Here is a 26,499-nt window from a genome sequence, read left to right as displayed (position 1 = left end):
TCTGTTATCATTATTCTTGACAATGTGGGGGTGGGAGTAGGGAATAACTAGGGATGCTTTTGAGAAATTAGGATATCGATGGGTAGGAAAATGCTAGAACGGGTGACTCTCAACTTAGGCGGGCATTATGTTCCGGGGATAGCGCATAAATCGTGTATAGTCAAAGCACATTGGGTTCAAAGGTGAGTGGGACTGCCAAAGTCTTTCACAACCCCCCCCCAAATGACCATCCCCTTTAAAAAAATAAAATTAAAATGTGAAGCTGAATGCACTAAGTTGCAAGGTTTCTGAAGAAGCCTAATGTCTTCTAAGGCATTTGAAATATTTATAGATGCAATTATAGTGCCTTAAAGAGATGTGGATTTTATGATGTCAAGCTGATACTGCTCTGATTGGGGCATCTTATCTGTATAGTCACTGGCATAGTGCTAGCAATAAAAGCTAATCTGTTATATGTATTTGAGATTATTGAGGGCATTGAACTATTTTTAAAGAGCCTTGTTGCAGATTTGAGCCATATAATTCCTTTTTATATATATTAGAGATGGGCCAGTTTATGGTCAAACTACGAAACTTTCTCCCCCAGGAGGCAGTGATGGTCTCCAAGTTGGTTGGCTTTAAAAGGGGATTAGACAGATTCATTGGGGGAGGTCTAGCTGTTATGACTATTGTTCTCCCTCTACTCTAGGAGACAGCATTTCTTCCAAATACTGGAAATCACAGGAAGGGGGTGCTTGAAGCAGCTAGGAAGCCTGCTCCCCATCACGTGCAGTTTCAAAATGTCCTTGGGAGTGCAGGGATGGGGTGGGCCAATGTTCTATGCAGCCCAGAGGCATTGCATTGGCAAAAAATGGCCGCCCTAATTTTAAAAGACAGCCTGCGGACCACCCAATAACCCTGTTGGGAATGATTTGTCTATCTGATCAGCGATTTTAGCATTCATCTTTTCAGGTGAAATACAGTTGCTGCGGCAAATTCCAGAAGCTTCTGTACAGCTCCTGAAGGAAGTGACAGAACCATCACTATATGAAGATTTCAAAGCCATTCTGGATTGACAGATGCGGTCCTATTGTAGGTAAACTGATTTATTTTTCCTTTAAAAAAGGAAAAGGAATAAATAGCTAAGTCAACCTCCTGTATCTCAAAGCAGGAAAAATGTAGTAATTTGGTGCCTGAAAGTACACTTAGTGCCATGAATACAAGAGCTCAAAGCAATGTTTTCAAAGCATTTTATCAGCAAAGTAAGTAATGGGATATGCTCCATTTTTAGTTCTATTTTTTACTGTGTAAAAAATTCACCTAACCTGGAATTGTCAGGGGGAAATATATTTGTCTGTAATGCAACAATGCTGAGATGCCTATTCTGGTATCTTGCCTAAAAAGTGATCTATGGCTGCAAGTTTCTGTGTTCCGTTCACTAAGCCTTGTAAATTGCTTTTAAAAATGTGACTTTGGTTTTAAAAACTCGGTAGCACATTATTTTATAATTGTGGCTGCCAGAACCATGTGGTTTTCCTTAAGCCTTGCTGAGTAATCCTCAAATTATTTGCATGTTCAAGACTATTATTGTACTTGCACATGGCCTTTCAGCCAAAACAGTTGTTGTATCTTTCTTGGTAATAGCCCATTTACTTGGTAAGACCCAGATCTCCAATTTAGAAAATACAACTTGTGACTTAATGGATTGTGTCTTCTAAATTCCAGTTATTATTTATATATCTCAATCTGTCATAAGGGTAGTGCCTGAAAAGATCCTTACTGTGGAATTACCATGTTCTGTCTACTTATGTTTTGGAGGGTGTCCACTTATAATGTCATCATTTTGTAATCAGCCCCTAGCAGTTTCCCCCTTTCTAAATCTCACGCACCGAATGGCCTTAGGCAAAGCACTTTATTTCAGTCTCAGCCCCCACACCTGCAATATAGGTATAAGAATGTGGACCTGCCTTATATGGTTGGCATAGTAAGACTTACTAATTTATGTGTTATGCATTATGAACATTCCTAAATGTTATATATAAAGATGCATTTATTTAGAAAATGGTTTTACGTAGAAATCCCTACATTCTTACTGATTGAATACCTTAAATTTGAGGATACATGTGTGGGTTTTTTAATGGTGAGGATAGGATGGGGAAAACAAGGGTGACCAGATCGCTGAAACAAAAGTTAAGATCGGGTGCTACTGGTGACACCAGGGATACTAGTGCTGGTGTCTGGATGTATTATTCGTAGCAGTTTCTTTTTCAACACAATTCTCCAAAGTTGGTAAATGGCTCCGAAAGGGATCATCAAGCATGGTACAGTTTCAAGCATCTCAGAAATGACAACAGCCAAGGTAGGATACTTTTTCGGCTCTTTTGCAGGAAAATTTACCTTTGGGAGAAACAAATGTATTGCGTGAAAGCCACACTGAACAGCACAATCTTCTATGCATTTACGCAGAAAGAAATCCCATCAGGTTATATGGGTTGCTCCCAGGTAAGTGAGGACAGAAATTACAGCTGGTTAAATACTTCAAAGTGGGAGCTAAGCAAAGGTTGGCAATATTCAAAAGGGAAAGGGTTGCATGCAGTGTAGGGCTAAGACTATGGCTTCATCAGCACAAGGATGTCTCCCCATATGATGGGATGTTCTCCCTTTCTCCTCCCCTTATGCACCCCGAGCAAATTTTGGGGTGCCATGGGAGGAGGAGAGGGGAAGAAAGTCCCATTGTGCCAGTGGCAATCCTCTGCGTGTTACCGTATTTTTCGCACCATAGGACGCACCGGACAATAGGACGCACCTTGTTTTAGAGGGGGGAGAACAAGAAAAAAAAATCTCGCCCCTTCAGCGAAGTGGCAGGAGGCGCTGCGCAGAGAGGGGGAGAATTTCCCCCCTCTTGTTTTCCCACACTAAAACAAGGTGCCGTTCAGGTGGCTACCTTGGAAGTCTGGAGAGCAAGAGGGGTCGGTGTGCACCGACCCCTCTTGCTCTCCAGGCCTCGGGTTCCTTTCGACCTGCTCTTTGGGGCTGGCGGCGGGAAGCCCACCACCAGCCCCAAAGAGCAGGTAAGGGAGCAGCGGAAAGGCGCAGCGGAGAGGCTGCACCCATAGTCGTGCGTCACCTCTCCAGCCGGGAGAGGGTCGCGGGGCTATGGCTCTTGCAGGGCTCACCACGCTGCGGATGTCTGCTTCAGGGCGCCTCTCGCGCCGGGCGGCAGGCTTTCCGCAGCGAGGGGAGCCCTGCGGGGAACTCCGGCAGGGCTCCCCACGCTGCAGATGTCTGCCCGGCGTGAGGGGCGCTCTGCTTCAGGGCGCCCTTCGCGCTGGGCTATCCGCAGCGAGGGGAGCCCTGCGGGGAACTCCGGCAGGGCTCCCCACGCTGCGGATGTCTGCCCGGCGCGAGGGGCGCTCTGCTCAGGTGCTGCTATCCTCTATAGAGGCTCCTTCCATAGCCGCGCGTCACCTCTCCAGCCGGGAGAGGGTAGCGGGGCTATGGCGTCTTCGCTCCATAGGACGCACACACATTTCCCCTTCATTTTTGAAGGGGAAAAAGTGCGTCCTATAGAGCGAAAAATACGGTATATCTGGGACTGGTCAGTGTCTCAATGGTTGACTAGCTAGGAACCACATGGAGGTGACCTTGAGTCCCATAAGTAAATACAGAAATTGCAGCTGATGCCCTCTTATGGGTTGTTGTTGGCATCCATCTGTCTTGGGAGACAGTGGAAGAGTTTGCAGGTAAAGCCAAACCATTAAAGAGGAATTCTGTACTTAAGCAGAGCATCTTTATCAATTCAGGAGTTCATAGCAGCAAGATTGGAGTGAGAGCTCAATCTCCCCCCCCCCCCCCATGAATGCAAATTAGGGAAAGACTAGTAATGATTTGTAGAAAAGTAACTTACATAATTTGGGTTCCATGTATTGTAGCTTGCAGGTGGCTCAAGAAGTACATAGAACACAAAAATTAGGAACATTATTGCTGGGGAGAAAAATTGCCACGTTGCCTTCCAATAGCCTTTTAATGGTCTTCCTGTCATCTCTTCCACATCTGCACTGAATCTGTTAATGAAATGGATATATTTAGTGAGGGATCTGAGGGAAATGCAAACAAAAGAGGATTCAGGCTTGCGTAAAACGTTTATGTGCTAATTTAGAAATGATTTCTGTGACTGAAATAGAAATGTATTACATGTCTCCATAGTGGGGAAGACTGATCAGCTAGCCTGTTCCATCTCCTTTCCAGGTGTTAACTTTGAAGCCCCTGCTCTCCCTGCCTAGAGTTCTTCATCTTTTAAACCAGAGGGATTTTCAAATCAAGGACTACCTCAAATAGAGATCTATCCTCTCTGACAGCTGCTTGGGCTGTTAAGTAGCCCCCCCCCCCAAAAAAAAAAAAAAATTTCGCTGCTGCCCCAACATCAAATGATCACTTGCAGAAATGAATTAAACACAACAGGAAACCTTTATCCTCTTGCAAATTGTGGGTTGTATATCGCCAAATTATGCATAAGGCTGCAAATCTTAGCTGGGATCGTATTCCCACTGTATGCAATGGAATTTATTTCGAAGCAGGGGGACAGGGGATTATACTTCAAATACAATAAACAGGTATCTCTTGCTGCACCTAGGCCAGTAAGGGATCTGGCAGACACCCTCACTTTTGACTTTCCTGCTTCTCCTAAAGATCAGGCCTTCGTTGCTGTTTAATATTTAATGTTTGTTTGTTTTTGTTCTGCAACTCTTTATTATCCATACATTAAAGACAAATCTTCCAATTCAGCATATTCTACCAGCTTTAATAACCATTCTGATCTGGTGGGAACCTTATCACTCTTTGCTGTTTAATGTTTTGATTAGCTATCCATTTCCATAACTATTTGTACTGTTTGCAATTGTATTTTTAACATAAATGTTGTGCATCACCCCAGTGTTTTATTTGGCGGTACAGAAATGCTTTTCTAAATAAATAGACTAAATAAAGGTTTGTTGCTTAGAGTGTTGTTTTCACAGGATAAAGGAGGGAAATGGAAGTGTCACACCTCACCAGCTTATCAATGGGCTTGGTTCTCATGATCCCTATGATGAGGGGTGCTGGTAAATCTGGGTCCTGGGCCATACCACTTCAAATAGCAATGGCTGTTGGTGACTGTACCTCTTCAGACTGAATGCCCCTCATATTAAACATAACTGATCGCTGCCACCACCACATAGAAAACTACCATATGAGAGAAGAGTGAGTCTAGAAGAAAATTATGGTTAGTTACCAAGTAAAATGGGAGAGCAGGCCGGGGGGTGGGTGTGCGCAGGGCACTCTATCTCTATAAAATTCTGATTTGCATGACAAGATGTAGGTGGATTAGCCTAGCTTCTCCATAGTGTGTTCATTACTCAATAGAATTGCTTAGTTATGAATACGGCTGCATGTGTTCATCTGCCTTGAGTTGCTTGTGTGAGTTTAATGCTGCAAAAAGTGCTTTCAGTAGTGAAGAACTCCCAAATTCAGCAAAAAAACCCACAGGCTTGGCTCAGAAAGTTATTAGCAGCTGGGAATCGAGTCTCCAAGAGCTGAGCTGTTAATGAGGAAATCTTCAGTTCAAATCTTATTTCTGCAGTGAATTTGCTAGGTGGGCCTACTGCACAGGGTTGCCTGAGACATTTGAATGCTATCACTGTTAATAAGGATTAATGCTGATGTTGTTACAATACAACAAGCAGCACCTAAGGACTTATCCAGATACACATGCAAAGAAATATTACCTTTTCATTCCATAAATATATACAACACCGATCACTTCAAAGAAAGCAATGACGAGCAAAGGCATGGTCCCCGCAAAGGCATCAAACATCTCAAGCCAGTAGTTTCCTGATCTCAGAGTAAAAACCAGGCCCAGCAGAAAGGCAGTAAGGCATATTAAACCTACAGACAACAACATTTGTCACTCAACACAAAGGAAATAAAAAGAAACCTAACCAGTGGTGTTTAGATGTGTGTTTATAGATGTTCCATTCTTGCCAAACACTCATGTTTTGCTGCTCACCTATCCTCCTTAACGGTTAATGGGTGCAATCTGGCATCATTAAAACTATATAGTTTCTGCCCAGCAGATTATTGCTATTGTTGCTGTTACTATTTGTTAATTTATATACCACCCTTCAGAGATCTCAGGGCGGTTTCACAAGATAAAAATACAGGATAAAAGCACAAAATAAATAGAACAGAAATGAGACACTAACGCCCCGCTCCCACAAACACAATTAAAAGGCCATAGAATTAGCACAAGGTCTGGTTAAAGAGGAACTTTTTTTTTGCCTGTATTAATCTTGAGCATGGTATTGAGAAGAAAAGTATTTGAGGAAGATGCCTTACCACATACTGCCTCCTTGCATATGTATCTAGACACAATGCGAGATTCTGTGAGAGGGGTCAAGATACTTTGAACAAATCCAAACATGGAAGATATACCAAGACTCAACAGCATGAGAAAAAACAGAATCGCCCAAGTGTTTGATCCAGGCATCTTAAGGACGATTTCAGTGAACAGAATAAAGGCCAAGCCAGTTCCAGAAACACTCTGCAAAATTCACAAATAATGGTAAAATCTGTCAGATTGATTTCTAAATGTCATTTATTCTAATGCAGAGGCAAAATGTTGCATTACTCAACATTTAGCCATCATCTGGAATAAGATACAGTCATTACCGATGACAAGTTCTTATTGGGATGGGTGGGGAAAACAAAAAACCCTCTTGACCTTGACCTTTGACACCTGAGATGTGCATTTTTAGGACTCACCATGTTTTAGTGGTATTAAGTTGCTGTAATCTGTTTTTAGTGTTGCATTTTAAATTGTTGTCACTTGCCCTGGGATCTAAGGGTGAAGGAATGGTAATAACATAGTAATAAAAGCAGCCACCTAAGCTCACAGGCAAACAACCTGTGGTCTCTGTGCACTCATACATATGGGTAGAGTAACAAGCTAGTTTACCAGAGACAGAGGAGCTTGTATGAAGCCAAAGAGCTAAACACAGCTCTTCTGAAAGAATTTCCTGCCTGGGCCATCACATCAATGGTAGCTGAAAAGCCAGGCCTGTACCTTGCAGCACGGCAGAGGTTGCAGCACGGCAGAGGTCTGGCAGAGAACCTCTACAGAAAAATGCAGTGGAAGCTGCAGAAGCCATCATGGAATGTGACCAGAGAAGGAAGCCCCATTCATTCATAGCAAAGCTGTTGACACAGTCAGTGCTGTCTGTCATCGCTTCCTCTCAGGTGAGGTTGCATTGAAGGAGAGGAGCAAGGCGGCAGGGAGGTTGGCATGGTGCAAGTGCTGCAACAGGAGCAGCAGGTTGGCTCTGCCGCAGCAGCCACCCTTGCCAAGCTCCCCACTGTCTTGTCCTCCCCCATAAGCAATGGCAATGTGCACTCTTGGGAAGCTGACTTGTGCTCCACTTGTGCCACCCTACTGGTCCCTACTCAATGCACTACCTGTCATGGCAAAAACCGCAAAAGCTCTGGATGAGCCCTATCACTTCAGATCCTATTCAGCAAAAGCCCATGGCTGGTAATGGAGACACCATTATGCCCAAGCCAGGGAACATATAGCCATCAGGTTCTATCAACAGACGCAGCCTTGCCCTTGCCTTCCATGCACCTGCTTAAAACCTGCCTGCCATGAGGGAAGGGGGAAGGGAGCAGCCAGAAAACCCAGCTCACAGAGATCGTGCATAAGGTGCTGAAGTCTGAGACTATTTTGTACCATTTCCTGTAAATAGGTGCCTTGGCAGAAAAAGAGCATATGAATGCCATCAGGAACTAATGTCGTGTTTGTGGCAATAGCCCCAGAAAGTGGCGTCGTTCGGGCGACTACAAAATCAGTGCATACTGTACTTTTACAACTGGATCATTTGTAAAGCAAGTACGAATACCTGATCAAGGAATTTCTGGCGATCACAATTTGCCAGGTTGAGAGATGCCAGTTTATTGATATCTGTTCCATTCAAGTAACTGAGCCAAAATGCGCTGCTGTCTACAGTGATGTTGTCTTTCCTGAATGCCTTGGTGATGCTTTTAACATTTCTGTCAGTAAAGTCAGGAATGATACGAATTATTTGCATTGCCACAGCTCCTAAGAAAAACAACAGCAATTTGCTTCAAATAGGGGCAGGCCAGGGCTGAACGGGTTTATGCGCAACCACTGACGTGCACTGGGACCAGGAACACAACCCCCACACAAAAAGGAAGTTGCCTGTATACCTGAATTAATGCATATGCACATGGAACATGCAGGATTGTATACTTTGTGTTCTATGCTACAATCTTATTTTAACTCTGCCCTCTGGGGTCCGCTAAACTGGTTTAAAGGGGGGGAGGAGAAATGACACTAAATTCTAGACAATGAAAAACAAAACAAATTGTGAACAGAGAGCTTGGACCAACACCTAACAGGCTTTTAACTGTGAAACTTGAACGGCTCACCTTTCCAAGCATTCTTCATAGGCCACTGTTGCTTTGAACCCCAGAATTGAAAAAATTGGGATTGACGCAAACAAAGAAGTCACAGAATTTATTGCTGCTATCATGATAGCATCCATTTCACAGTCATTTCTAGGAAAAACAAGTACATAACAACCCAATTAAATGTTACGAAGGACAGCACTGAGTCCTTCTAATGTTATACATTTCAGGTACTTGTACTCTACTCTTCACTGAATATTTTAAATCCCAGAACAGTAAAACAAAGCAATAGACAGGTATAGCCGGGGATGGGGTATAACAATATATGAAAATTACAGCTGGTCAGCCTAAAATCAGCTCCAGTAAATTACAACAGATTTAAACCATCTGCATCACAAGGCAAGTAAAGCTTAAACCACAATAAGGACAACAGCATTTCCAATTTAACCAAATACCTGAATAAAAACAGATAAAACAGTCTAAACAACCAAATGGCCTTTGCAACCCTACCTCTCACCTAAGGCAGCCCACTAACTCCCCTTGTTCCGCTGCCTTTCACTCAGAGGGGCGCACTCTGTGCCAACAGACTGACTTTGTAGCTTTTGAGCAACTTAACATCTTTTGTGCACAATCTCCAACCCCCATCCAGGGTATAATAATAATAAATGGGTGGAGATTGCCATTTACAGGACATACTCTCGGTTTAAGCTTGTGTATGCCCTCAATGCCATTTCCTGGAGGCTTCAAATCCATCTTTCCCTTTTAGGCTGACAAGCTGGAATGCAAGAAGCAGTGAACAATCATTTTGCAATGAAATTGGAGAAGGGGGGAGGCAAAATTAGTCCTAGGGTCCCTCTTCCAATGCTGTGAATGCTGGTGCTTGCAGAAGACTTTAAACTGGTTAGAAATGCTTAGCCTGCCAGATTCTCTTTGGCTGCAAGATGGGCCTGAAGAAATGGCCAAGCACAGGGGGCATATTGCCACAGAAACTAAATAGCTGGAATGTGTTGTTTTGTCATTGTTATTAATTTGTTTATACCCCATCTTTTCTCTGACGGGACTCAAAGCAGCTTTCAGTTTAAAAACATGAACCACTAGAGAACCACTAGGTTTCAGGTTAAGAACGGACCTCCGGAAGGAATTAAGTTCGTAACCAGAGTACTGAGAACATGCAGCTGCCTCAGTCACTTGCCTTCTGATCAAAAATAAAAACTCTCAAGGCAGAGCTCTGCAGCTGACTTCAGTGGGACTCATTCATCATAAAGTATTGCATCTCAAACTTAGCTGAAATTTTCCCACTTCCACTTTCACTTCCATCCTTCCTGCAGATGATGTGGAGATCTTCACACGCAGACATGCATATGCAACCTACCGTTTGTGTGCGACAGCCTGTGTACTGGGGCATCAATTTGACTGCGTCAAACAACTCTCCATATTGTGAGCGAAAGCTACCAAACCTACCTTGACGGGTTGTAGCTTGCATATGCTATGTGTCCCCCAAATCCTAAAGAAAGAGAGGAAAATATCTGGGTGGCTGCATCAAGCCAGGCACGTGGATTGTTGAGTTTCTTAAGCTGTGTGAGAGAAAGAGAGAGCTCAGGGCTAAACACATGAATAGTCTCATAATTCCTGTGTTTCACAAACTGCCTGCTGGGGGCTTGCTGGAGGCGGAGAATCAGTGTGTAGGAGAGAGCGCTTAACTCTTTCCATGTTTGGCGATAGTCCCTTACAAATGCTCACTAGAGTGCTTTTACCTTCACTTGCGCATCTTCCAGTCTTGAACCCTGCCAGACGGAGAAACAAGAAGCAGCCCAGGGGAGCATTTGTAGGGAAGAATTGGTGGGCATAGGGAGGATTAAGTAGCTGCCCACTGGCTTCCTCTGCAAATGCATCTCTCCATCTCTGCATTCGCCCCAGCATTACAAGTCAAATACAGAACTGGGACACCCCATGCTTGCACAATGAAGTGTAGTTCTGCTCTGTCTTCCGAAAAATAAGATTCGACCCAGGGTTGCCTATATTCGTGAATTTTAGAAAAGGGCACTTTTTACACAAGTTTCTGTTCTTCATAGATTCCAGAGGGAGTTAACAAAGTACAATTGCCAGAATATGTGTGGATCCCAACTAGTATTAAGTGGTAAACAAAGAAGCAGCATGAAGGAAAGTTCAAAGTTCAAAGCCCCCTCTAAAAGACCAAGTCAGACTTTCCATACATCATCTGGAACACCAAGGATCAATTGAATAAATACTTGCATTAGGAGTCATTAAGTAGAGTAATCCGTGAACGGCTCCTGGGAGAGTCAGTCCATAAATTAGGAATAATGTTAGAATTAGGTAAGGAAATGTGGCTGTAAAATATATTGCCTAAGTGGAAGAGCAAAGCAGAGAAGAAAAAAGTGTCAGGAAGAGGTTAAGGCAATACCATGAAACAGATACTGTGCACACAAAATTACTGAACAGTTGCAGCTGAATCCAACTCAGTGATAAACTGTTTTTGTTTAGGGTGGTTTGAGGAAATGCAGAAGCTCATGCATGTGTGTAAATCACCACATAATGGTGCCATCCAGTGTGGTGCAGCAGTGGTTAACATGGCAGACTAGAATTGAGGAAACCTGTGGAGGTGTGCTCCACAGAAGTGCAGGGAGGGGAGGGAAGTGGGGGCAGTGGGGGCCCCCTCCCAACCTTTTGTCCAAGTTGGTGCCTATGGCCATGAAGCCAGTTCTTGAGACAGTTCTTGAGACAGTTCTCCAGTCTAACCGACTGAAAGATTGTGAGCAGATTGTGTGCAAGAGGAAAGAGAGAGTAGCTTGAACTCTTTGGATGAAAAGTAGGATACTAATTGGCTGAGTGAGTGATTGATTGATTGATTGATTGATTGAAGAGGCAAGCATGCATGTGTTAACCAGCCTTTAGTCTGTTGCAGAAAAAAGAAGATAGAAAACACCTTGTGACTACTTAAGGAACTACAGTCTGTTTTATTAGATGCATCTAGGGCTGCCATACATCCAGAATTTCGTCTGGGCTGCTTTTTCAGAAATCGGGTGTGTTGGGAACCAGTCAGAGAAAATATCACAAACATAAGCCAAGATATTAATGCTGAGTGTGCCATGCCTATTCTGTGAGAATGCTGCTATTTCAGCTACAAAATGGCAGGCCCTCTCCCCCAAAATTTAAAAATAGAATATTAGATAATACTCTATCTTCTGTCTGGACTGTACCATATCTAATGGTAGGCAGGTAATACGATGATCAAACACATGCAAAAAAAACCCTCTTGCATGTGGATTCTAACCTAGCCTCCTCGCAGACGCATTAGTTTTCAATGGGCAGGTGCCTTTTAAAAAATATGGTAGAACATTCATTCATGTGAGCTGCCTCCTATCTCACGTGGTGCAGTCCAAAGATGGCTTTACCACCTCAGTAAGGACCAGGTCAGTGAAATACAGGTGTCTGGTAATAATCCCTGCTCACCTTTCCAGTCGTTTCAATTCCTCGTACTGTACAAATGAACACAAGTAACCAGCAGGCTGCCAAACATAAAACCAGCCACCACTGAAGCGTACCACTGTTTGTAATATCCGTGCTTATGTTTAAAGTGTACCTATACCAGAAATAATTGGTAGTTGTGCTTTTTTGACATTCTTCAATAAGTTCTGAAATAACAAGCACAGAAGGCATTATCAAAACAGATGGAATCGTAGAAGAGTCGGAAAGGATCCTGACGGTCAGGAATATGCAGTTGTCCCATTCTGCACCAACTGAGCGTGCAGATGGTATAAAGGTAAAGGGACCCCTGACCATTAGGTCCAGTTGTGGCAGACTCTGGGGTTATGAGCCAATAAAGCTCATCTCGCTTTATTGGCCGAGGGAGCCAGCGTACAGCTTCTGGGTCATGTGGCCAGCATGACTAAGCCGCTTCTGGCAAACCAGAGCAGCGCACAGAAACGCCGTTTACCTTCCCGCCGGAGCGGTACCTATTTAGCTACTTGCACTTTGACATGCTATTGAACTGCTAGGTTGGCAGGAGCAGGGACTGAGCAATGGGAGCTCACCCCGTCGCAGGGATTTGAACCGCCAACCTTCTGATCAGCAAGTCCTAGGCTCTGTGGTTTAACCCAAAGCACCACTGCATTTTAAAAACTCCATTCCATTCCATGTTTTGTTTTGTTTTTAAGGAAAATGTGAACCTACCATAAACCCCTCTCCTCTGGAGTTCTAGAATGAGGTATTGTTTAGTTTGGGGAATAGCCTCCTCTTGATTGACAAACAGGGCTTTCCAAAAGAATGACATCAAGAGGAGATGCTTCACCTCAGCTCTTCCAGACCAAGCCTGGAACAAAACTCTCCAGCCCTACATATATTTGGGTTAGGGATGCAACCAGGCACAGCCCCAGGTGAATGGATATGTGCCTCATCCTCTCAAAGCTATTCATGGAAGCTATTCAAGGGGAAGGGGCAGGAATGGGGCCTTTCTTCAGGCATCAGTTCTCTCTGCACAGGAAGCTCTTGCTTTGGCATAACTAGCAAACTTTAAGCCAGGATAGGGAACCTTTGGACCTCCAGCTGTCATTGAACTACAACTCCCATCAGCCCTAGCAAGCATGGCCTATGGCCCAGGATCGTGGGAGCTGTAGTGCAGTAAGAGCTGGAGGGCGTGAAGATCCACCACACCTGATTTAAGCTATTGGCCCCATCTACACAGCACTTTAAACCATTCTTAAACTAAGCTATGCCTTAAATGTAAACTTACCGCTGCTTCTTTCAGATGGGCAGGGTGTAAATAAAAATATTATTATTATTCTACCTCTGCTGCATTACTTTGCCGAGTGTTTAGTTCAGTTCATATCCTATTCCCTACGGCCAAAGGAGGCATGGCAGGGACAAAGCTGGGTCTGTCAATTGCTGACTGTGGTAGAGTTGGACAAACAATTTAATGTGGTGGTTGAAGGATACATAGAAAAGCAGATACTAATAACAGAAAGCAGCAAGAGACTTGGGAACTCACCTGGTTTGCTGATATCTGTTGGGCAGGAACTCCAAGGTAACGGGTTTCGGAAAGAGTTTATAAGATACCATATCACCAAGGCTAAAAGCATATTGTAATAGAGAATCACTAGGAAGGAAACTATCAGGGAAGTGTAACCTGTGGAATATGCAAGCACACGCAGAATTGGCATGAACAAAGACAATTGCAAGAGTCTGATCTGCACAAATGAAAGATCAAATCCAGTGACTATCTGAACTCTGGCAGTCTGGAAAAGAACATTGCTCTGTGAATTAAACAAACTGAGGTGGGTGGGGGAGGCAATTTCCATTTTGCCTCAGGTGGTGAAATCGGCAAGGCTGTCCCTGAGTGGCCCTGTTTATCTTCCAGACAACTGCCTGAGTTTACTATGACTGAGTTTGCTATTACAGCCTCACAAAGCCCATGCATTTCCAGGAAGGAGCAATGATTTGAAGATTGTATAATCACAAGTAAAGGCAGTTACAGAAACCTACCCAGTCCTCCCAGGTAAGGAGAGATGTGCCACCAGAGTCGAATGCAGCCTTTTTTCAAGCATTGCCCAACAGCTAATTCAAGAAAAAATACAGGGATGGCTCCCAACACAAACGCGATGAGGTATGGAATCAGGAATACCCCTAGAAACACAATAGCCAAGCACAGTTAGCTCATAGCAGTGGCATAGCGTGGGTTGCCGGTGCCACCTGCCTGACCATACAAGGGAAAGCCCAGCAAGCCGCCATAGCCCTTGGAGGGTGAATCCCCCCCCCCCGATGCCCATAGAGAGGAGTGCCAGGCCAGGTTGTGCTGGGGTGCCCCTTGTCCATCTCCCTCCATCCCTGCCTGCATACCATGGGTGTGGACTGCTTTTCTGCTTTTGCTGGGGTGGGGAAGCCAATGCCTGGGGGGGGGCGCTGGTTGTGTCCCCTCAGAATTCTGCGCCCGGGGCTATGGCTGCTTTTTCATTTTCATTTTAAGGATGCTTTTTAGTAATGCTTTTTAAATATAAGACCTCAATCCATAGTGTGTGTGTAAAATCTGAAGAGTCGCAAATTGGCTACCTGATAAAACTAGGATGCATAGAATCAGATAAGGGTTGCAAATTTCTGGGAATGTAGCTGATAGGTGACCTCAAACGGCTCCAAGATATACACATTTAGCAAAACCTCTGGTCAGAATGCATGGAACGTCATATAGCTTGTGGTTAAGACCCAGACACGAAAACCCGCTGACACCTGGGACTGGAACAACTGATTAGCAAACTGTGGTTTGCCCTTTTAGCTTTATCAGATATGAAACTAGCTTGTGCTTGCATTGGGAACAAATAGTGGTTAACCAGAATATTACTAGGACAGCTGCTTATGTCAATAGGTAAAATAGGTAAAATGCAAGGGAACTTTGACCATGTTTGTACAATGATGAACAGGGGAAGTGGGCTGGAAATCTGTTAATAAGGCGGACGTGGTAGGCTGTAAACATTGCCTGCTCCTTCCTGGTGGGCAGGTGGAGGAGGGACTTTCGGCCACACGAGGGACTTTGTAAACTGCGTTTCTCCAGAACCAGGTGTGCCTGTATTGGTCACCCACCCTTGCAATGGTGCTTTCCTTTCAATAAATTTTGCTACTTCATCAATTTCGCCCAGAATTTCTTTTTAAAGGGTCCTGGGACTTTAAGTCTTAGGAGCCAATGTTTTAACTCTTACATGGAGTCAGCTAATTATGTTCTTCCTGCTTAAAGGTAAAGGTAAAGGGACCCCTGACCATTAGGTCCAGTCGTGACTGACTCTGGGGCTGCGGTGCTCATCTCGCTTTATTGGCTGAGGGAGCCAGCATACAGCTTCCGGGTCATGTGGCCAGCATGACTAAGCCGCTTCTGGCAAACCATAGCAGCACACGGAAACGCCGTATACCTTCCCGCCGGAGCGGTACCTATTTATCCACTTGCACTTTGATGTGCTTTCAAACTGCTAGGTTGGCAGGAGCAGGGACTGATCAACGGGAGCTCACCCTGTTGGGGGGATTCGAACCACCAACCTTCTGATCGGCAAGTCCTAGGCTCCGTGGTTTAACCCACAGCGGCCCCTGCGTCCCTCCAGGCCACATAGAGCCCCTTAATCTCCCTTAATGGCTCACCACCCAGGCTATCGCCTCACTGGGAGGCTAGCCTGGCTATTCCAAGAATTAAAAGCATTGATTACATTTTAACAGTTGCTGGATCCAGAGATTACAGGGGTCTGGAACACAGCCTAACACCCCAAACAGATAACATTATTTTAAAACACAAGGAGCTTGTCGTAGTTTAAGTCTGAACAATCCCTCAACTAATCTCCAATGAAAAGGTGGGTTTTCTCTTACCTCCTCCATAGGTTTGGCACAAGTATGGAAAACGCCACACATTTCCAAGACCCACAACAAATCCAGCACAGCTTAAAAGGTACTGGAATTTACTATTCCACTTGGGTCTTATGTACTCTTCATCGCTGCCTTCAGATTCATCAGTTTCCATCTTTACTTTATACTCTTCAACGCCACCTTCAGGTTCATCAGTTGCCATCTTTGCAACCTCTTTTTTCCCCTTTCAGCACAAATTTCTCCAATATTAGCAGCTGCCAGGCAACTGAACCTCCTCACTGAACCAAGTAAGTAGCAAGGGGGGGGGGCAGCAGCAGAGGTATACTGAACAATGGATAGAACTTCCAACTGCGACAACACACCAAAGAATCCAGATAAAACAACCTAGCAACCTACAGCCACACAAATTACAGAGTTGAGATGAGGCACTGAGGTTAACAGAAAAAAATCTTACCTCTTGGAAGCAGTGAAGATATAATTTAATCCTTTCCATCTAAACTCTAAATTGTATTACCTTTCCCAAAAGGCCACAACATTTGGTAAGTTAAAAAATGGTTTACTTACACACTCAAGTCAGGTTCATGTCTTTCATAAAAGGTTGCTCAGGCAATAATATTCACCTTAGTTACAAAGCTGTGAAAGGTCCTAAATTATTGGTAGAGGAACTCAAGAATGGATGCTGAGAGCCATGCAGTTGAGCTGTCGCAACCAACTCAAACCTCTTCACATGCTGAGCTTCTCAAGTAAACTGGAGAACAAAGGCTTGATTACTAGTTCCTTCCAAGGTGAGGGGAAGTAGATAGTTAAGCCTGTAAGGACAGCATACTCTATGGTATTAACCCTTTCATGCATTCATTAGAAACCTAAGCATGTTGGTTGGCCAACATGATTTCCCAATGGGACAGTCATGTCCAAAGTCTGGCCCACAGGCCAATTGCGACCCGAGTTCTGGTTAAATACAGCCCCTCAGGTAATTTGGCAAAAGTTCTTAATATGGTAATATGACAGCAACAATCGCTAGTAACAAGGGCTCTCAAAGTGGGATCAGGTATTAAACAGGGTTGTGTTACTGCCCCGACTCTATTCATTATTTCCATTGCCATGATCCTACACTTTGTTGAAGGGAAACTCCCCTCCGGAGTAGAAATCATATATCAAACAGATGGAAAGCTCTTTAATCTGAGCAGGCTGAAAGCAAAGAGTAGGTTTACCACAACTTCCATCATAGAGCTTCAGTATGCTAATGACAACTTACCGTATTTTTCGCCCTATAGGACGCACTTTTTCCCCTCCAAAAATGAAGGGGAAATCTGTGTGTGTCCTATGCGGTGAATGCAGGCTTTCGCTGAAGCGTGGCGAGCAAGAGGGGTCGGTGCGCGCCAACCCCTCACGCTCTCCACACTTCAGGAAGCTATCAGCAAGCCTGGGGAGCCCGCGGGAGTTCCCGCAGGGCTCCCTAGGCTGCGTATAGCAGCCTACTGCCCGGAGCGGGAGGCGCACTGAAGCAGAGTGCCCCGCACTTCGGGCAGATATCCGTGGCTGGGGAGGGGAATAATTTTCCCCCCTGTATTTCCCCCCCCCAAAAAAACTAGGTGCGTCCTATGGGCCGGTGCATCCTATAGGGCGAAAAGTACGGTAGTGTGTGCACGCTCAGAGGATGACCTCCAATCCATCCTAAAAATCTTCGCAGAAGCCTATGAAAAGCTTGGCCTATCAACATCCAAAAAACCAAACTGGATTGGGCAATCAAAGGCATGCTGAGCACAACATGAGTGAAGAGAAACCCATAAAATAACTTGGGGTGTGTTTCTTTGAACATGTGTACTTACATATTCGGGATCCCAGACAATGTATAGTTACTCTTCTCTCACTTTCAGCACGAAGTAAAAAAAGAAGATAACCAACATGATAAGAGGACTGATAAATCTCCAGGTGGCCTGCCAGAAGATATTGGGTTTGTGTCCAATCATGAACTTAATATCATCATTAAATTTGATAATAAAGAGAGAGGAAATTTAGAGAAACCAAGCTGCTTTGGACAGATTAAGGGCCAACTCACACATGCATATTCATTACTTGATAACTGCCATAAGGAAAGAGGCACAGCTGTCAACCTTCCCTTTTTTTGCAGGAAATTCCCTTATTTCAGAGCCGTTTCCCGCTGCTATCCCGGATTGTTAGATATCCCGTAGACTGTCTCTGGGACAGGTGAGACTACTGATCCCTTATTTTAAAATCCGAAAGTTGACAGCTATGCTGCTGATCCCTTATTTTCGAATCTGAAAGTTGACAGCTATGGAAAGAGGGCATTACAGATATGGCAGAACCGACAGAACTTCCATATCTGTTTGCATTGCCTAAAACATTAAACCTTGCACAGGGCCATAGGAAGGTGGGGGTTGGCCATCCCCAGTGCTATCGTGGAGGGGGGTGACAAATTATCAAGGAACAATTACTGTGGGACCTCAGGTTAAGAACTTAATTCGTTCTGGAGGTCTGTTCTTAACCTGAAGCACCACTTTAGCTAATGGGGCCTCCTGCTGCCGCCGCGCCCCCGCTATACGATTTCTGTTCTCATCCTGAAGCAAAGTTCTTAACCTGAGGTAATAATTTCTGGGTTAGCGGAGTCTGTAACCCAAAGCGTATGTAACCCGAAGCATATGTAACCCGAAACGTATGTAACCTGAGGTACCACTGTACTGCCCTACTAGGGTGGTTCATAAAAACCTTTTTTTAAAAAATGCCTGCTCCATAGGTCTTATCTTACTACACTGGGGATTATATAGCTATACAGTGGTGCCTCGCAAGAGGAAATTAATTCATTCCGTGAGTTGCTTTGTCTTGCGATTTTTTCGTCTTGCGGAGCGCGGATTCCCCGGGTATTAACGGCTTTAAGAAAAAGGAAGCAAACCCGCAAGACGTTTTCGTCTTGCGAAGCAAGCCCATAGGGAAATTCGTCTTGCGAAGCACCTCCAAAAACGGAATACCCTTTCGTCTTTCGCGTTTTTCGTCTAGCGAGGCATTCGTCTTGCGGGGCACCACTGTATATGAAATTTCATGCTTATCAGTTAATATCTTGACCCTCCTCCACGAAAATAGCTGTTTACTTGGCTGTTTTCCTATGTCATGAAGGCTGAAATTTCAATTCAGTGTAGGGTCAAGATATTAACTGATATGCATGAAATTTCAGATATAGATATATAATCCCTAGTGTTTTAAGATAAGACCTTTGGAGCAGGCATTAAAAAAAAAGTTTTTAATGAACTGCCCTACTGCCCTACCTTCTGCTGTGCTTCCCAGGTCCTGGAAAGTCGGCCTATGTGAAGAAAATGAGACTAGGCCGAGTAAATTAGGCCTTGCCCTAATTAGGCCTCTGCCCGCAGCTGATTGGCCAGCTGGGTTGGGGGCAGAGTAAAGGCAAGGCAAGGCTGAATCTACTCGGCCTAGTCTTATTTTCTTCACATAAACCGACTTTCTGGGCTGCTGAGGCCGCTGCCTGTCCTTCAGGCCCCAATTCCCGCCCCCCCCCAGAAAGCCTTTGCTCCCCCCGAGTGTGCGGGAAATGGAAGTGCTGTCACCCCATTTTGCCCGCGCGTGGCGCCGGGAGGAGCAGCTCAGTGCCACCCTGGGTGCTCGGCAGGCCAGCCTCCCCTTTGCTGCCAGTATCCCCTGCATGAAGCCAGGACACCCCCTCTCTCTGCCACACACCCCAGTCTCCCCTGCATGAAGCTAGGACATCCCCCCCTCAGTCACACACCCCAGTCTCCCCTGCATGAAGCCAGGACACCCCCTCACTCAGCAACACACCCCAGTCTCCCCTGCATGAAGCTAGGACACCCCCTAACTCAGTCACACACCCCAGTCTCCCCTGCATGAAGCTAGGACACCCCCTAACTCAGTCACACACCCCAGTCTGCCCTGCATGAAGCTAGGACACCCCCTCTCTCTGCCACACACCCCAGTCTGCCCTGCATGAAGCCAGGACACCCCCTCACTCAGTCACACACCCCAGTCTCCCCTGCATGAAGCTAGGACACCCCCTCACTCAGTCACACACCCCAGTCTCCCCTGCATGAAGCCAGGACACCCCCTCACTCAGTCACACACCCTAGTCTTCCCTGCATGAAGCTAGGACACCCCCTCACTCAGCCACACACCCCAGTCTCCCCTGCATGAAGCCAGGACACCCCCTCACTCAGCCACACACCCCAGTCTCCCCTGCATGAAGCCAGGACACCCCTCACTCAGCAACACACCCCAGTCTCCCCTGCATGAAGCCAGGACACCCCCTCTCTCTGCCACGCACCCCAGTCTGCCCTGCATGAAGCCAGGACACCCCCTCACTCAGCCACACATCCCAGTCTCCCCTGCATGAAGCCAGGACACCCCTCACTCAGCAACACACCCCAGTCTCCCCTGCATGAAGCTAGGACACCCCCTAACTCAGTCACACACCCCAGTCTCCCCTGCATGAAGCTAGGACACCCCCTAACTCAGTCACACACCCCAGTCTGCCCTGCATGAAGCTAGGACACCCCCTCTCTCTGCCACACACCCCAGTCTGCCCTGCATGAAGCCAGGACACCCCCTCACTCAGCCACACATCCCAGTCTGCCCTGCATGAAGCCAGGACACCCCCTCACTCAGTCACACACCCCAGTCTCTCCTGCATGAAGCTAGGACACCCCCTCACTCAGTCACACACCCCAGTCTCCCCTGCATGAAGCCAGGACACCCCCTCACTCAGCCACACACCCCAGTCTCCCCTGCATGAAGCCAGGACACCCCCTCACTCAGCCACACACCCCAGTCTCCCCTGCATGAAGCCAGGACACCCCCTCACTCAGCAACACACCCCAGTCTCCCCTGCATGAAGCCAGGACACCCCCTCTCTCTGCCACGCACCCCAGTCTGCCCTGCATGAAGCCAGGACACCCCCTCACTCAGCCACACATCCCAGTCTCCCCTGCATGAAGCCAGGACACCCCCTCACTCAGCCACACACCCCAGTCTCCCCTGCATGAAGCCATGACACCCCTCACTCAGCCACACACCCCAGTCTCCCCTGCATGAAGCCAGGACACCCCCTCACTCAGCAACACACCCCAGTCTCCCCTGCATGAAGCCAGGACACCCCTCACTCAGCCACACACCCCAGTCTCCCCTGCATGAAGCCAGGACACCCCTCACTCAGCCACACACCCCAGTCTCCCCTGCATGAAGCCAGGACACCCCCTCACTCAGCAACACACCCCAGTCTCCCCTGCATGAAGCCAGGACACCCCTCACTCAGCAACACACCCCAGTCTCCCCTGCATGAAGCCAGGACACCCCCTCTCTCTGCCACGCACCCCAGTCTGCCCTGCATGAAGCCAGGACACCCCCTCACTCAGCCACACATCCCAGTCTCCCCTGCATGAAGCCAGGACACCCCCTCACTCAGCCACACACCCCAGTCTCCCCTGCATGAAGCCAGGACACCCCTCACTCAGCCACACACCCCAGTCTCCCCAGCATGAAGCCAGGACACCCCCTCACTCAGCAACACACCCCAGTCTCCCCTGCATGAAGCCAGGACACCCCCTCACTCAGCCACACACCCCAGTCTCCCCAGCATGAAGCCAGGACACCCCCTCACTCAGCCACACATCCCAGTCTCCCCTGCATGAAGCCAGGACACCCCCTCACTCAGCCACACATCCCAGTCTCCCCTGCATGAAGCCAGGACACCCCCTAACTCAGCCACACACCCCAGTCTCCCCTGCATGAAGCCAGGACACCCCCTCACTCAGCCACACACCCCTGTCTCCCCAGCATGAAGCCAGGACACCCCCTCACTCAGCCACACACCCCAGTCTCCCCTCCATGAAGCCAGGACAGCCCCTCACTCAGCAACACACCCCAGTCTCCCCTGCATGAACCTAGAAGACCCCCTCACTCAGCCACACACCCCAGTCTCCCCTGCATGAAGCCAGGACACCCCCTCACTCAGTCACACACCCTAGTCTTCCCTGCATGAAGCTAGGACACCCCCTCACTCAGCAACACACCCCAGTCTCCCCTGCATGAAGCCAGGACACCCCCTCACTCAGTCACACACCCCAGTCTCCCCTGCATGAAGCTAGGACACCCCCTCACTCAGCAACACACCCCAGTCTCCCCTGCATGAAGCCAGGACACCGCCTCACTCACTCACACACCCCAGTCTGCCCTGTATGAAGATAGGACACCCCCTCACTCAGAGTGGATGGGAAAACCCAACGTAAAACCACTCAGCAACACACCCCAGTCTCCCCTGCATGAAGCCAGGACACCCCCTCTCTCTGCCACGCACCCCAGTCTGCCCTGCATGAAGCCAGGACACCCCCTCACTCAGCCACACATCCCAGTCTCCCCTGCATGAAGCCAGGACACCCCCTCACTCAGCCACACACCCCAGTCTCCCCTGCATGAAGCCAGGACACCCCTCACTCAGCCACACACCCCAGTCTCCCCAGCATGAAGCCAGGACACCCCCTCACTCAGCAACACACCCCAGTCTCCCCTGCATGAAGCCAGGACACCCCCTCACTCAGTCACACACCCCAGTCTCCCCAGCATGAAGCCAGGACACCCCCTCACTCAGCCACACATCCCAGTCTCCCCTGCATGAAGCCAGGACACCCCCTCACTCAGCCACACATCCCAGTCTCCCCTGCATGAAGCCAGGACACCCCCTCACTCAGCCACACACCCCAGTCTCCCCTGCATGAAGCCAGGACACCCCCTCACTCAGCCACACACCCCAGTCTCCCCTCCATGAAGCCAGGACAGCCCCTCACTCAGCAACACACCCCAGTCTCCCCTGCATGAACCTAGAAGACCCCCTCACTCAGCCACACACCCCAGTCTCCCCTGCATGAAGCCAGGACACCCCCTCACTCAGTCACACACCCTAGTCTTCCCTGCATGAAGCTAGGACACCCCCTCACTCAGCAACACACCCCAGTCTCCCCTGCATGAAGCCAGGACACCCCCTCACTCAGTCACACACCCCAGTCTCCCCTGCATGAAGCTAGGACACCCCCTCACTCAGCAACACACCCCAGTCTCCCCTGCATGAAGCCAGGACACCGCCTCACTCACTCACACACCCCAGTCTGCCCTGCATGAAGATAGGACACCCCCTCACTCAGAGTGGATGGGAAAACCCAACGTAAAACCACTCAGCAACACACCCCAGTCTGCCCTGCATGAAGCCAGGACACCCCCTCACTCAGCAACACACCCCAGTCTCCCCTGCATGAAGCCAGGACACCCCCTCACTCAGTCACACACCCCAGTCTCCCCTGCATGAAGCTAGGACACCCCCTCACTCAGCAACACACCCCAGTCTCCCCTGCATGAAGCCAGGACACCGCCTCACTCACTCACACACCCCAGTCTGCCCTGCATGAAGATAGGACACCCCCTCACTCAGAGTGGATGGGAAAACCCAACGTAAAACCATTTTTGTGGGGGGGGGGGTGACAATAAATTTTCTGCACCGGGTACCACCTGACCTTCCTATGCCTCTGAGCTTGCAATGTAATTGCCTCTCACATTCAGAAGCTGGTTATCAAGTGCAGACCAACCAAGTGATGCACATGCACACATAACTGAGCCATAGGTCAAAACCAGCTTTAACAGCATGATTTCAAGACTCAGGAGCACTTTCCAGGGTCTGAAAACACATGCCATCGCGAGAAGAGATGTTGACATGCATAAACGTCAAGAGATAGATGTATGTATTGCCATACAGGCAATAAGAGGAGCCTTGTGTGTTATATATGGGTTGTAGGGAACGAAATACCCCAATTCTTCTCCCTTGCGCCATAGTTGTCTCTCCATTCGGCTCTTACAGCTATGCCAGATACTTGTGTTTCACAAGTATCACTGCTGGTGCAAAGTGTCGCCTTCTGCTCACTAGATGGGCAAAGTGCTGTTGGCAGGACGCTCAGCAACAGCAGTCAGCAGAAAGCTCCCAAATGGAGGGAAGGCCAACCTGGTTCCTTGAGTGTCATGTGATAGCACCAGGCCTGATGTGAGCCCAATTGCTGCACCCAACTGGTACAGAGATTGCCCTGACTGCCCTCCTTCCAGAAAACCCTGTCAGGTTTGCCTTGGGTTTGGCTTGCCCCCTCAGTATGTGGCAAAAGGAGTCTTTTGCCACAAGCAAAGTGCAGTCATGCTAATGAGTCACATTTAAGTTTCTCTAATACCTGTGTTCAAAATTACTGTTTGGAATACGGTAAATAGCACCTAGTATTTATAAAGAACTTGTCAGAGCTGCAAAGCATTTTGCATGCATTATATTTGTAATCCTTAAAACAGTCCAGTAAGCTGGGCTTATAAATCATTTAGAGATTTTATTACAATCAAGCAGTATATAATTTTTGTTAAACAAATAAAATTGTTTCCCTTGTACTTTTGAGGGGCATAGTACTTTTGAGGGGCATAAAAGCTAATCTGTTATATGTATTTGAGATTCTCAAGGGCATTTGAAAGAGCCTTATTGCGGATTTGAGCCATATAATTCCTTTTTATATATATTAGAGATGGGCAAGTTTATGGTCAAACTATGAAACTTTCTCCCCCAGGAGGCAGTGATGGTCTCCAAGTTGGTTGGCTTTAAAAGAGGATTAGACAAATTCATGGGGGAGGAAATGGGTACTAGCCATTATGACTATTGCTCTCCCTCCACTGTGGGAGGCAGCATTCCTTCCAAATACTGGAAACCACAGGAGGGGGGCTGCTTGAAGCAGCTAGGAAGCCTGCTCTCCATCACGTGCAGTTTCAAAATGTCCTTGGGAGTGCAGGGATGGGGTGGGCCAATGTGCCATGCAGCCGAGAGGCATTGCATTGGCAAAGAATGGCCGCCCTCGTTTTAAAAGACAGCCTGTGGACCACCCAATAACCCTGTTTGGAATGATTTGTCTATCTGAGCAGCAATTGGTTGATTTTAGCATTCATCTTTTCAGGTGAAATACGGTTGCTCTGGCAAATTCAGGAGCTTCTGTACAGCTCCTGAAGGAAGTGACAGAACCATCACTATATGAAGATTTCAAAGCCATTCTGGACTGATAGATGCGGTCCTATTGTAGGTAAACTGTTTTATTTTCCAGTTAAAAAGAAAAAGAAAAAGAAATAAATAGCTAAGTCAACCTCCTGTAGGAGGGAAAATGTAGTAATTTGGTGCCTGAAAGAACGCTTAGTGCCATGAATAAAGGTAAAGGTAAAGGGACCCATGACCATTAGGTCCAGTCGTGGCCGACTCTGAGGTTGCGGAGCTCATCTCGCTTTACTGGCAGAGGGAGCCGGCATACAGCTTCTGGGTCATGTGGCCAGCATGACTAAGCCACTTCTGGTGAACCAGAGCAGTGCATGGAAACGCTGTTTACCTTCCCAACGGAGCGGTACCTATTTATCTACTTGCACTTTGACGTGCATTCGAACTGCTCTGTTGGCAGGAGCAGGGACCGAGCAATGGGAGCTCACTCCGTTACGGGGATTTGAACCACCGACCTTCTGATTGGCAAGTCCTAGGCTCTGTGGTTTAACCCACAGCGCCCCCCGCATCCCAGTGCCATGAATACATGCGCTCAAAGTGACGTTTTCAAAGTATTTTATGAGCAAAGTAAGTAATGGGATATGCTCCATTTTTATTTCTATTTTTTACTGTGTAAAAAATTCACCTATCCCTATTCTGGTATCTTGCCTACAAAGTGATCTAGTTTCTGTGTTCTGTTCACTAAGCCGTGTTTGTGTAAATCACTTAGAAAAATGTGACCTCTGTTTTAAAAACTCAGTGGCACATTATTTTATGATTGTGGCTGTCAGAACCATGTGGTTTTCCTTAACCCTTGTTCAGTAATCCTCAGATCATTTGCATGTTTGAGACTATTACTGTATTGCACATGGCCTTTTAGCAAGAACAGTTGTTGTATCTTTCTTGGTAATGGCCTATTCACTTGGTAAATCTGAATAATCTGTATGAAGGATGAATGGAATGGCTGAGTTCAGGTGGTTAGATATAAATAAAGTACTGATTCTGTCCAAACTAGTTTATGTTTCTACAAATAAATGGGATATTCTATTGGCTATAGGGGAAATCATCAGAAAAAAGACTCAGATCTCCAAATACAATTTGTGACTTAATGCATTGTGTCTTCTAAATTCCAGTTATTGTGTGTGTGTGTGTGTGTGCGTGTGTGTGTGTGTGTGTGTGTGTGTGTGTGTTGTAAGGGTAGTGCCTGAAAAGATCCGTGGAATTACAGTGCTACCTCGGGTTAAGAACTTAATTCGTTCTGGAGGTCCGTTCTTAACCTGAAAAGGTTCTTAACCTGAGGTACCATTTTAGCTAATGGGGCCTCCCGCTGCCGCGCAGACGCCGCACAATTTCTGTTCCCATCCTGAAGCAAAGTTCTTAACCCCAAATACTATTTCTGGGTTAGCAGAATCTGTAAGCTGAAGTGTCTGTAACCCAAGGTACCACTGTACCATGTTCTGTCCACTTATAATGACATAATTTTGTAATCAGGCCCTAGCAGTTTCCCCCTTTCTAAATCTCATGGCCTTAGGCAAAGCACTTTCTTTCAGTCTCAGCCCCCACACCTGCAATATAGGGATAAGAATGTGGACCTCCCTTATATGGTTGGCGTGGTAAGACTTACAAGATGTGTTATGTGTTAT

The 26,499-nt window shown here is 46.9% G+C and overlaps 2 protein-coding genes and 1 long non-coding RNA gene across 10 annotated transcripts in view; 1 reads left to right on the top strand and 2 right to left on the bottom strand.

Moving 5' to 3' along the window:
- Positions 1-26,499, top strand: part of TERT (telomerase reverse transcriptase) — a gene marked incomplete at its 5' end in the record, with an annotated part of 57,134 nt that overhangs the window by 28,334 nt on the left and 2,301 nt on the right. The window contains 4 exons of one of the 8 annotated variants that reach the window (XR_014159046.1): positions 952-1,071; positions 1,901-1,963; positions 2,367-2,481; positions 4,228-4,365. Coding sequence is in view for 1 of the 8 variants with exons in the window: in XM_081872596.1 (XP_081728722.1) it covers positions 952-1,055 (104 nt within the window). Of the gene's footprint in view, positions 1-951; positions 1,076-1,900; positions 1,964-2,366; positions 2,482-4,185; positions 4,366-24,788; positions 24,912-26,499 lie in introns of those variants that run through there. The other 7 variants (XR_014159049.1, XR_014159045.1, XR_014159047.1 and 4 more) reach the window with 7 other exon arrangements.
- LOC309347995 lies at positions 1,440-26,485 on the bottom strand. Its single transcript, XR_014159117.1, has 2 exons — positions 26,397-26,485; positions 1,440-1,889 (listed from the first exon to the last, which is right to left on the bottom strand). It is a non-coding gene; the product is annotated as an uncharacterized lncRNA (long non-coding RNA).
- LOC309347943 (sodium-dependent neutral amino acid transporter B(0)AT3-like) lies at positions 2,010-16,248 on the bottom strand. Its single transcript, XM_081872939.1, has 12 exons — positions 15,793-16,248; positions 13,936-14,076; positions 13,442-13,579; positions 11,908-12,089; positions 10,690-10,800; positions 9,898-10,010; positions 8,458-8,586; positions 7,908-8,058; positions 6,352-6,556; positions 5,742-5,901; positions 3,887-4,043; positions 2,010-2,376 (listed from the first exon to the last, which is right to left on the bottom strand). Exons 1-12 carry the CDS (start codon positions 15,989-15,991, stop codon positions 2,170-2,172), a joined length of 1,893 nt encoding a protein of 630 aa, XP_081729065.1. The 5' UTR covers positions 15,992-16,248; the 3' UTR covers positions 2,010-2,169.

The sequence above is a fragment of the Podarcis erhardii genome (genome assembly GCF_964252035.2).
Source record: "Podarcis erhardii genome assembly, chromosome: 8".
NCBI lineage: Eukaryota > Metazoa > Chordata > Lepidosauria > Squamata > Lacertidae > Podarcis > Podarcis erhardii.
Note: the sequence above shows the minus strand (reverse complement) of the source record. Positions and strands in the feature narration are given on the sequence as shown.